General features: G+C 36.4%; 1 protein-coding gene across 1 annotated transcript; it reads left to right on the top strand.

Moving 5' to 3' along the window:
- The first annotated feature begins 956 nt into the window (after positions 1 to 956).
- Positions 957 to 11098, top strand: LOC123918188 (disease resistance protein RUN1-like). Its single transcript, XM_045970163.1, has 6 exons — positions 957 to 1573; positions 2607 to 3330; positions 8785 to 9156; positions 9264 to 9557; positions 9665 to 10429; positions 10512 to 11098. Exons 1-6 carry the CDS (start codon positions 1083 to 1085, stop codon positions 10983 to 10985), a joined length of 3120 nt encoding a protein of 1039 aa, XP_045826119.1. The 5' UTR covers positions 957 to 1082; the 3' UTR covers positions 10986 to 11098.
- Positions 11099 to 12763: the final 1665 nt, after the last annotated feature.

The following is a 12763-nucleotide window of genomic DNA, read 5'->3' as shown; positions in this document are numbered from 1 at the left end:
CGACGGTGCCGGAACGGCGGCGATGAGGTCGGTAGGTCGAAGGCGGTTGCGTTCGTGTTTTGTGTGCGTCACTTTGTTTTGATTTTCTGGTGGTACGAAGGATTGCTGACGTAGCTTAAGAGTGGGACACGTGGCTAAATCCGGTGCACACGATTGGTCAGATGGATGAAATTGGCCCAAAGTTACCAAGAACCATCACTGTACTTTCTTCATCTCAAGTCTTAACATTTGATTTTAATTTCTATAATTTATTTTTTTTATCATTTTTCTGCAAAACTTTTGCAATTCACTGTTCTTTTATTAGTTACTTAATATAACAAATCTACAAAAATCCCAGTAATTCACAACATGATCAACTAACTAGAGGATAAATTTTGCAGCTTAATCAATAATATTATAAACTCTTGATTACCTCAAACAAAAACTCTTTTCATTATTTAATGATTAACTTCAACAATTTTTATACACAAGTGTAAACATAAATAAAATGTGAGGCAATGTGTTTTTCTTAATATTTAATGCATGTTAATGAAATTGAGGGACTATTTAACTATTTCAAAAAATTTGAAAACCCAATTGTTACACACGGAACAATTTACCGTAACACTATCTTTATAAGATCACTTGTGAATGCTCGCAAGTGATCTTATAAAAAATAGTGTAATGTGACATATATATTAAAGGGTTGGTTCCCTCTTTTTCATAAATCTGATTCAAATTAAACTGGTCATCATTTCCTTTTGAAAGGACTGTACTTAAAGTAAACGTGTAGTCCCTTTGAAGAACCGACCATTGAATGTGAAATGTGTACCAAAAAGTAGTGGTGGGGATGAAAGGAACTTGACTAGATGTTAGTGGGAAATTTCAAGGATGTTACATAGAATGTTGGTGGAAGATGGTAACAATGACCCTCAAAATGATTCAACTAACAATACTGCAACAATTATTTAAGGCCATTTGATTGTTAGTTGTTTCAATATACCAAGTGAGACTATTCTTTCCACTTAAATCTTAACGACTTACAATTATATCTAATTTTTCCTTTCAGTTTCACAGCAACACTGCAAAATACATCTTCATCAATGGCTAGTAGTAACAACCAAAGTGTCTCTTCATCTAGGAAGATGACATGGAAATATGATGTGTTTGTGAGCTTCAGAGGTGACACACGCAACAATTTCACTGATCACCTTTTTGGTGCTTTTCATAGAAAAGGCATTTTTGCCTTCAAGGATGATATAAAGCTCAAGAAAGGGGAAGATATATCATCTGACCTTCTAAAAGCCATTGAAGGATCTCAAATTTTGATTGTTATTTTCTCAAGAAACTATGCTTCTTCCACATGGTGTTTGCGGGAACTAGAAAAAATTGCTGAATGCAAAGTATTAGGACAACCTGTGCTACCTATTTTCTATGATGTGAGTCCATCTGAGGTACGAAAGCAAAGCGGAGATTTTGAAAAAGCCTTTATGGAGCATGAAGATAGGTTCAAAGGAAACTTAGAGGAAGTGCGAAGATGGAGGAGAGCTGTAACACAAGTAGCCAACCTCTCTGGTTATGATGTAAAGGATAAGTAAGTAATATTTTCTAGGCTTTAATCCACTTTTGATCCTCCTATTTTGAAAAATCTGAATTTTTGATCCCCTATTTTAAAAGCCAACTTTTTGATCCCTGTATTTTGAAAAATCTGAACTTTTGATCCCCTATTTTAAAAGCCAACTTTTTGATCCCCTATTTTGAAAAACTCAAAGTTTTGATCCCCCAATTTTAGATTTTTTGAATTTTAGTCCTCAAACTCAATTTGGTCAAATTTTTGATGATGTGTCAAACTTATTATTGACGTAGCAGTACCATGATGACAAAATGTTTCTATGTCTTTAATTTTTTTACATCAAATATTTTAAAAGTATTAAACAATGAATTAATTAATTAATAATAATTTAAAAAATCAGTAAAATTAACCTCTATACATATATATATATATATATATATATAATTAAAAAAATCAGTAAATTACCCAAAAAAAGTTAACGATTGAGAACAAAGTCAATGAACGATTGAGAGGGAGCGAACAAAGTCAATGTAAAGAGGTTTATTTTATTGTTTTATAATTATCATTAATTATTTTATTATTTTAATACTTTTAAAATATTTGATTTAAAAAAAATATTAATGACATGAAAATGTTTTGTCAACATGAAAACTGCCAAGTCATTAATGAGCTTGACACATCGGCAAAAGTCTTACCAAATTGAGTTGGGGGACTAAAATTCAGAAAAATCTAAAATAGGGGAATTAAAACTTCAAGTTTTTCAAAATAGGGATCAAAAAGTTGACTTTTAAAATAGGAGATCAAAAGTTCAGATTTTTCAAAATAGGGGGATCAAAAGTGCATTAAAGCCTATTTTCTAAATTTGTAACAAGCTGATCAACACTTTTTAAGTTTATTAACAAAACTTTACCTTGTTTCATTGAACTAATTCATTATATTTGATTTTTTTTTGTTATAATTTTTGGTTCTTGAATTATTTTATCAATTAAGCTTTGTGGTTTCTATTTGGGGTTGTCATGTGATGATTTGGAATTTCTATCTCCTGGTCATTTAGGCCACAATATGCAGAGATTGAAAAAATTATTAAAGTGGTAACAAGCTTATTGGGTCACAAATTTTCAACATTACCTGACGATATAGTTGGGATGCACTCACAAGTGGAAGAATTAGAAAACCTTATGAAGTTGGACTCCGATGATGATGTTCGAGTTGTAGGGATTTGTGGAATGAGTGGAATAGGGAAGACAACTCTTGGTAAAGCTTTGTATGGAAGAATCTCTAATCAATTTGAAGCTTGCTGCTATATTGATGATGTAAGTAAAACTTATGGAGGTGATGGCCCAGTAGGAGTGCAAAAGCAACTTCTTTGTCAAACTCTAGAAGAAGAAAATCTTCAGATATGCAATCATTATATGGCATCTAATTTGATTCGAACTAGGCTATGTGAAATAAAATCCCTTGTAATCCTTGATAATGTTGATCAAGTTGAACAACTGGATAAATTAGCCATGAAACGTGAGTGGCTAGGCACTGGGAGCAGACTTGTCGTAATTTCTAGAGATTGTCATATCTTGAGACAGCATGGAGTAGATGAAGTTTATCAAGTTGAACTCTTGGATCGTAGTAATGCCCTTCAATTGTTTTGTAGGAAAGCTTTCAAAAGTGATGATATCATGACCGGTTACACAGACTTGACAAATGATGTACTAAGATATGCCAATCGCCTTCCATTAGCAATTAAAGTGTTGGGCTCATTTTTGTATGGTCGAAATGTGTTAGGACTCAAACTCCAAATGATGACTCAGCTACCCAATCATTAGCTAATGATTATTCTGTGGGACCCAGAGAATGGTTAGTCTATTCTAGAAGAAGGAAAGCTGTCAAGAGTTAGTTACAAGTGAGGTGACGTGGGGAGAGAGAAGTACAAGGATAGAGTCATTCCTTCCACGATATAAGGAGCTAGATAGAGAGTTGAGAATTATCTTTTGATTATAGCTAAGTTGTTAGAATGGAAAGGCAAGTCTAACCTTGCTTTCACTGAGCTTAGCTCTGGTCAGATATTGTTAGGATCACAATCTCCTCATTATCTGTATTATTCTCCATCTTTTATTCATCAATAAAACTCTATTTCCTTGTTCTGTTTCATCATCATTTCACTATTTCCATTTATAATTTCTGGGTTCGTAACAATTTGGTCCGACCTACCGGATACGAATCGTGGATCAGTGAATGCCTAAGAATACATCGCAGATTCAATTGATTCGAGGAATGGATGAGAAGGTTGCTTCGTTGGAAGCAGAGATCAGTGGCATGAAGACGTCAATGGCGGCGATGGAACGTAACCAAGAGAAACTCATTGCTCTTTTTGAAAAGAGTTTGGGTAAGAAGGTTACCACAGAGGATGAACGAGTCGTTGACGAAGGAATCAAGAACGCCGGAGAAGCATCGGTGCACAGCAACACCCAATCGAGTAATAACCATCTCGAGGGAGAGGCGTTGGCTGAGTTTCGTCGTTCAGTAAAGAAGGTAGAGCTCCCTACTTTCGACGGTGAGGATCCGGCCGGTTGGATCTCACGCGCTGAAGTTTATTTCAGGGTCCAGAACACGCGATCGGAGGTGAAAGTGAATTTAGCACAACTGTGTATGGAGGGACCAACGATTCATTTTTTCAACTCATTAATCAATGAGAATGAGAATCTGAGTTGGGATCAATTGAAACAGGCCCTATTGGAGAGATATGGAGGTCATGGGGAGGGCGATGTGTATGAACAATTGACGGAGCTCCGACAGCGAGGAGATGTGGACGATTACATCAATGATTTTGAGTATCTCACTGCTCAAATACCTAGATTGCCTGATAAGCAATTTCTGGGTTACTTTTTACATGGATTGAAGGAGGAGATACGGGGGAAGGTGCGAAGTCTTTCGGTGATGGGTGATTTGTCGCGTTCGAAGGTGTTACAGGTGACGAGGGCAGTAGAAAGGGAGACGAAGAAAGACTATGGACCGGGTTTAAATAGATCTAATAAACCGGGTCACGGTTCAAACCGAACCGGAAGTTATGGGTCTCAGAGAGATAAGGCCGATTGGGTCTTTGTGAAATCTGGATCTGGTGATGGGTCCAAAGATAGTGGAAATGGGCTTAGGAAAGATAAGCCCAATCAGAATGACACAAGGAGAAATAATAACACAAGGGATCGGGGATACTCCTCATTATCTTATAATGAGATTATGGAGAGAAAGAAGAAGGGATTATGTTTTAGGTGTGGAGGAGCAAATCATCTGAAACATCAATGCCCTGAAAGACATCTTAAGGTATTGGTGGTGGATGATGATGAAGAAGGAGACACAGAAGGAAGGTTGTTGGCAGTAGAGGTGGAGGATGAAGAGGAAGTGACTCAAGGAGTGATGAGTATGATGAATCTGCATCAACTCGATCGCCATGGTCAGTCCAAACCCCAGGTAATTAAGCTAAAAGGCACCATTCATGAAGTTCCAGTAGTGATTTTAATTGACAGTGGAGCTTCACACAACTTTATCTCACAAGGGTTGGTGCGTAAAATGGGTTGGGATATTGAAGACAGTTGCCCTATGAGTATCAAATTGGGAGATGGATCTTGTTCCAACACCAAGGGTACCTGCAGAGGGTTAGAAATTAATGTGGAGGGTATGAAGGTGGAGGTGGATGTGCAGTTGCTTGAATTGGGATGTGTGGATGTTGTCTTGGGTATTGAATGGCTTCGTACGTTGGGAGACATGATTGTTAATTGGCAGAAACACACGATGAGTTTCTGGTATAACAAACAATGGGTGACCATGAGAGGTATTGAAGGTCATTTGAATCTGATGGATACACTATACAGTGTAATTTGCAAACCCAAGAGACATAGAGCGAACAGGAGGAAGGAGGAAGAGGAGAAGACAAGTTGTGGAGTCTTTCAAACCTTAAAGGTGGATCAATCTGAGGCCTTGGAACACTTGTTGAGTTTGTGTGCAGATGTTTTCCAAGACCCTGTGGGATTACCACCTAAGAGGAAGAAAGAACATGCTATTGTCTTGAAAGAGGGAGCTGAAGCTGTCAATGTCAGGCCATATAGATACCCTCATCACCACAAGGATGAGATTGAAAAGCAAGTCAAAGAAATGCTTTCTGCTGGAGTGATCCGTCCTAGCACTAGTGCATTTTCAAGTCCTGTGATTCTAGTTAAGAAGAAAGACAGTACTTGGAGAATGTGCATCGATTACAGGGCTTTGAACAAAGCTACAGTGCCTGACAAGTTTCCCATTCCTGTGATTGAGGAGCTATTAGATGAACTTCATGGAGCTTGCTACTTTTCCAAGCTAGACTTGAAATCTGGATATCACCAGGTGAGAGTCAAGGAGGAAGACATACACAAGACAGCATTTCGCACTCATGAAGGGCATTATGAGTTCCTTGTCATGCCGTTTGGGTTGATGAACGCTCCTTCTACCTTCCAGAGCTTAATGAATGAGGTATTCAGACATTTGCTAAGAAAATATGTTCTAGTTTTCTTTGATGACATACTAGTATATAGTAGAACTTGGTCTGATCATATTAAGCATTTAGAGGAAGTATTAAAAATTCTACAGTCGCAAGGGCTAGTAGCTAACAAGAAAAAGTGTAGTTTTGGTCAAATGTCTGTTGAATATTTGGGTCACCTAATTACTGGACAAGGGGTAGCTGTAGACCCTAGTAAAGTAATAAGTGTGACTAATTGGCCAGTCCCCAAGAATGTAAAAGGTGTGAGGGGCTTTCTAGGACTCACTGGTTACTACAGAAAGTTTATAAAGGACTATGGGAAAATAGCTAGACCCTTGACAGAGTTAACCAAGAAAGATGCTTTTATCTGGAGTGAGAAAGCACATGCTGCTTTTGATATGTTGAAAAAAGCTCTTACCACTGCTCCTGTACTTGCTTTGCCTGATTTCAATAAAAATTTCATTATTGAATGTGATGCCTCAGGGTGTGGTCTTGGTGCCATTCTTATGCAAGAAAGAAGACCTATTGCTTACTTTAGTAAGGCTTTAGGGGTCAGAAATTTAACTAAATCTGCATATGAAAAAGAATTGATGGCTGTGGTTTTGGCAATACAACACTGGAGACCCTATCTCATAGGAAGAAAATTCATAGTCTCTACTGACCAGAAAAGTTTGAAACAATTGCTGCAACAAAGGATGGTAACTGCTGAACAACAAAACTGGGCAGCTAAGTTACTTGGCTATGATTTTGAGATTATCTATAAGCCAGGGAAACTGAATAGAGGGGCAGATGCTCTCTCTAGAGTAGAAGAAAGTGGTGAATTGTGTCAAGTAATTACTAGTGTGCAATGGAATGATGAAGAGATAGTGAGAGCAGAAATTCAAGAAGATTCAAAACTGCAACAAATAATTAAGGATCTGCAGAAGGATGTGAACTCCAGACCTGGTTATGTGTACAGGCAGGGGGTGTTGTTGTATGAAGGGAGACTAGTGCTATCTGACAAATCCTCTTTAATTGATCAGTTATTGACAGAATTCCATGCTACTCCTCAGGGTGGTCATTCTGGTTTTTACAGGACATATAGAAGAATAGCTGCAAATGTGTACTGGATAGGGATGAAAAATACAATCCAGGAATTTGTACGAGCATGTGACATATGTCAACGACAGAAATACTTGACCAGCTCACCTGGAGGCTTACTACAACCTCTCCCAATACCAGATCGTGTTTGGGAAGATCTTTCCATGGATTTCATAACTGGATTACCAAAATCCAAGGGTTATGAGGCCATTCTGGTAGTAGTAGACAGACTTTCAAAGTATGTTCATTTTGTACCTTTGAAGCACCCTTATACAGCAAAGGTCATTGCAGAAACCTTTGTAAGGGAAGTAGTAAGGTTACATGGAATCCCTCTGTCCATAGTGAGTGACAGGGATCCCATTTTCATGAGCAATTTTTGGAAAGAGTTGTTTAAGTTACAGGGCACCCAGCTGAAGATGAGTACAGCCTATCATCCAGAGACTGATGGCCAAACTGAAGTGGTGAATCGTTGTTTAGAAACCTATTTGAGGTGTTTTGTCACTGATCAACCAAAAACATGGTCAAATTGGATCTCTTGGGCTGAATATTGGTTCAATACCAGTTATCACAATTCTTCTGGCAAGACTCCTTATGAAGTGTTATATGGCAGAGTTCCACCAGTCATTACACGCTGGGTAAAGGGTGAAACTAGGGTGGAAGCAGTACAGAAAGAGCTTGAAGACAGGGATGAGGCTCTTAGACAACTCAGAGAGCAGCTACAAAAAGCCCAAGATAGGATGGCACAGTTGGCAAATAAGAAAAGATGTGACAGAAAGTTTGAGGTAGGAGAGTGGGTTTTTGTTAAGCTTAGAGCTCACAGGCAACACTCTGTAGTCTGTAGGATCAATGCTAAGCTTGCTGCAAGATACTATGGTCCATATCCTGTCCTTGCACGTGTTGGAGCAGTGGCCTATAAGCTGAAATTGCCAGCTGGATCACGTGTACACCCAATTTTTCATGTGTCCTTATTGAAAAAGGCTGTGGGGACCTACCAAGATGAGGAGGAGCTTCCTGAATTGGAGGGTGAACAGGGTACATTGATTGAACCAGAAGATATTCTTGCAAGGAGATCTGTGCAAGTGCAGAATGAATGGGTTGATCAAGTTCTCATACATTGGAAAGGACAGAAATTAGAGGAAGCTACTTGGGAGGACACTGTCATGTTGAGAAGCCAATTTCCTCAATTCTGCCTTGAGGACAAGGGTGTGATTTCTGGAGGGAGTATTGTTAGGACTCAAACTCCAAATGATGACTCAGCTACCCAATCATTAGCTAATGATTATTCTGTGGGACCCAGAGAATGGTTAGTCTATTCTAGAAGAAGGAAAGCTGTCAAGAGTTAGTTACAAGTGAGGTGACGTGGGGAGAGAGAAGTACAAGGATAGAGTCATTCCTTCCACGATATAAGGAGCTAGATAGAGAGTTGAGAATTATCTTTTGATTATAGCTAAGTTGTTAGAATGGAAAGGCAAGTCTAACCTTGCTTTCACTGAGCTTAGCTCTGGTCAGATATTGTTAGGATCACAATCTCCTCATTATCTGTATTATTCTCCATCTTTTATTCATCAATAAAACTCTATTTCCTTGTTCTGTTTCATCATCATTTCACTATTTCCATTTATAATTTCTGGGTTCGTAACAAAATGTCTCTGAATGGAGAAGTGCATTGGAAAGATTAAGAGAGAAACCAATGGCAGGTATTACAGATGTACTCCGAATTAGTTTTGATGGGCTAGAGGATACAGAAAAGGATATATTTCTTGATATTGCTTGTTTTTTTAATCGAGAAATTGAGACATATGTGAAGAAACTGTTAGATATTCGTGGATTTCATCCTGAAATTGGTTTAGGAGTTCTCCATGATAAGTCATTCATTACTTGTGAGCGTGGGTTTATTTTTATGCATGGTTTATTCAAAGAACTTGGCAAGAGTATCGTTAGAGAAAAATCACCAAAAGAACCAAGAAAGTGGAATAGATTGTGGGACTACAAGGATGTCCACAAAGTTATGTCAGAAAACATGGTAAAATAGTTATTGAAATTAAATTATTGCTTGCAATTTTTCTATAATCTATTACAGTAATAACTTCAAAAGTATTTATCATTTTTAATGTCATCGCAATACTGTAGGAAACAAAAAACCTTGAAGCCATAGTTCTGCAGCCTGATGCTGATAACATTGATGAAATACAAGCAATGTCAACATTGAGGGCAGAAAGTTTAGCACAAATGAATCGCCTTAAATTGCTCATGCTGTGGAATTTGAATTTCTCAGGAAGTCTCAATTTTCTTTCAAGTGAATTGGGGTATCTATATTGGGATAAATATCCTTTCACTTGTTTGCCATCGAGTTTTGAGCCGGATAAACTTGTTGAACTGTTCCTGCCTCATAGCAACATCAGGCAACTATGGGAGGGCACAAAGGTACAATAAACACCGTATTTCCTATTTACTAGTGTTTTGTTAAAGAAACAAATTAAAGTTTAAATGTGATTATTAATCTGTTTCTTTTTACTGACGATTATCTGCAGCCTCTTCATAATTTGACACGTCTTGATCTCTCTCACTCGAAAAATCTTATTATGATGCCAAGTTTTTTGGAGATTCCAAATCTCGAGTTGCTAGATCTTGAAGGATGCATAAAACTTGTGCAGATTGATCCATCCATTGGCATCTTAAGAAGGCTTTCCGAATTAAATTTGAAAAATTGTACAAATCTTGTTAGTATTCCTAACAAAATTTTTGGTCTGAGTTCCCTTAAATATCTAAATATCTCAGGCTGCCCAAATTTTTCGTTAGAGGGACAAAGAAAAATAGAACATTTGGAGATGCTTGAAAACAACAAAATTACTACCGAATACCAACCAATATCCTTCATCTACAAAGTTTTAATGCCGCCCTTCCGATTTTTAAATTTCCAAAAAAGTAGAGATCCAATTGGTTTATTGTTACCTTTGGTGTCTCTTTTGTCATGTTTACAACATCTAGACCTAAGTTTCTGCAATCTTGTTCAAATCCCTAATACTATTCGGTGGTTACACTGCTTAGAAACACTAAATTTGAGGGGTAACAATTTTGTTACATTACCTAGCTTCAAAGAACTTTTTAAACTTAGAGAATTGAACTTGGAGCACTGTAAGCAGCTTAAATATTTACCTGAACTCCCATCAAAAACTGTCTTGCCAGCAAGAGAAACATATTATATTGTTGTATTAAATATTTTTGGTTGCCCCAGTTTAACTGACATAGAATGTTGTTATAGAATGGTTTTATCTTGGATTATACAACTCCTTCAGGTGCTTACTCCATTCTTTTTCCTTTTGGTTCTTTTATTATTTGATTTAACTAATACATAACTAATTATTTATATGGTACCAGGTGCACATGAAATCCGATCTCCCAATTAATCGGATTGAGATTGTCATTCCTAGAATTGAAATTCCAATGTGGTTTAATAAACAAAATGTGGGCAGTTCAATAAGCATGGAACCATTACCCAATATGGATGACCAGAATTTCATAGGCGTTGCTGTTGCTTGCTGCATAACACGTGTAGCACATGATGATCCAACTAGTTTAGGTTATGAAATGCCACCTAGGATTCGGTTTGATATTAAAGTTAAAGGAGGGTGGTGGTGTTGTTCCCATATTAACATACCTCAGGGAAAAGATCTCGTTACAGTTGATTTACAACACCTGTGTCTAATTTTTATCACTAGGGAATATCTTATTCGGTTTGATATTACTGAATTGGAAGTTGCTGTTCGCCATCCCTGTGATTCGCATGGTTTCCATTTGGAGGTAAAAAATTGTGGTTATCGTTGGATATTTCAGGAGGATCTGGAGAAATGAAACTCACAAATGTATTTAACATATGATTAGCCATGTTATAGAATTGGTTGATGAAAAATCCAGAAACTCAATAGAATCATTAATAAATATACTGCTTTTGTATTTTAAAGATGGAGAAATTCTCTTAAAGATGATAATGTGTTGATTGTTTGCCAGTTCTCTTTTTATGCTAGAAGCTAGAGTGGTTTGTGTCTAAAAATTGTGTTTATATATCATTTGTGTAATGTAAATTGTTACAGTGATAATGAACATGTTAAGTCGTTGATTGTCTGTGATGATTTACTATTGCTAAATGCCAAAGTCTCGGATATACATGTGTGAGTTTAAGAAGCAAATGATGTGAGTTTCAAATGTCATGTCCTATTTCTTAGGCATGCAATTTGTGGCAACAAAAAGTGGAATATAATTTCATCAAAGAAAGTATGACACTGATGTAATCATGAAATATATGGCCGGTTTGTTTTAGCTTTTTTTAAAAATGGATTTTATAATGTTTGTAAATTTTGGATTCTTCATCCAATTGCAAAAACTTATGTTTCGTAATTTTAGAATAAGTTCCAATTCTAATCTAACTTGAATACAAATTACGATAATGTATATTATTCCTCAAATCATTCGTTGAGAGGTATAAAGGATTTAAATCCTTTGCGTAAGAGAAAAAGTTTTTTATCGTGATATGAATCATGCAAGAGACCCCTTAAATATTAAGGGGTCTATAGTACGAATCGTACTTTTACCACTAAATTATACCAGCATGGTGCACCACCTGCGAATAATACTATAGCTAATACAATTAACACTCGTTAAGATTAATAGTTTATGTTTTTTCATTTAATACCGTTAATCTGGAATATTATCAAAGGAAAATGAATTCTAATTCTGCATATTATCAATCAGGCATGGACACCAGACATGACACTGATACGTAGACACCGCTAATAACTTAATAAAATGGAAGTAATTGAACATGTGTCGAAAACAGAACACTCGTGCTCAGAAGTGTTGGTGCCTATGATACATTTCTTCTAATTGGAAGTGTTTGTACTAATATCGGGTACATATTCGTACCTTAATTTATGTGCATACACGTACATTAGTTTTTTTAAAACATATCGTACCATACCCGTATCGAGTACCGGTACTGTACTCGCACCAATGCAACGTAGGTTGGTGCTGCAAAGAGTGCTAGAAATAAGAGAATCAATATTTCTAGAAATAAGTCTTCTACGGTGCACCACTTGCAAATAATACAATGGCTAATACAATTAACACTAGTTAAGATTAATAGTTTATATTTTTTTATTGAATAGCGTTAATCTGGATCGATTTCAATAACGTATTAAACGATTTTAAATTTTTATAAAATTTATCATAAATAAATGATCTATATATGAAATAAAGATACACTTTAATGATAAATTTTATAAAATTCATATTCTTACATGTGTTATCGACAAGTGATGTACCCATTTTAATTAGACTTGGCCTAGTAAAGTGAAAATTTAGGTCGAATGATTTGATTTGATGCATATTTTGATTTGTTGTAGAATATGATTGATGATTATATTTATGTGAATGATACATTTGTAAATATTAAAAAGTAGTGTTTAAAATAAAAATTTAATAAAGAAACAAAATTTGCATTAAATATTTTTCATTTATTAACCACATCAGCAATGTACCGGTACACATCCACATAATATGTGTACCGAACAATTTACCATAAAAAAGGCTGATACCTTCAACCAATGTTTTAAAAACCGGACCGGACCGGCCGG

The sequence above is a fragment of the Trifolium pratense genome, linkage group LG3 (genome assembly GCF_020283565.1).
Source record: "Trifolium pratense cultivar HEN17-A07 linkage group LG3, ARS_RC_1.1, whole genome shotgun sequence".
Classification (NCBI taxonomy): domain Eukaryota; kingdom Viridiplantae; phylum Streptophyta; class Magnoliopsida; order Fabales; family Fabaceae; genus Trifolium; species Trifolium pratense.
This window is presented reverse-complemented; position numbering and strand designations above follow the sequence as displayed.

What these genes read in the sequence shown, in the direction of transcription:
- LOC123918188 (XM_045970163.1), top strand. Translation starts at nt 1,083, where the DNA reads ATGGCTAGTAGTAACAACCAAAGTGTCTCTTCATCTAGGAAGATGACA. An exon ending in AAGTTATGTCAGAAAACATG is followed by an intron (nt 9,157 to 9,263) that starts GTAAAATAGTTA and finishes GCAATACTGTAG; the next exon opens with GAAACAAAAAACCTTGAAGC. An exon ending in AACTATGGGAGGGCACAAAG is followed by an intron (nt 9,558 to 9,664) that starts GTACAATAAACA and finishes GATTATCTGCAG; the next exon opens with CCTCTTCATAATTTGACACG.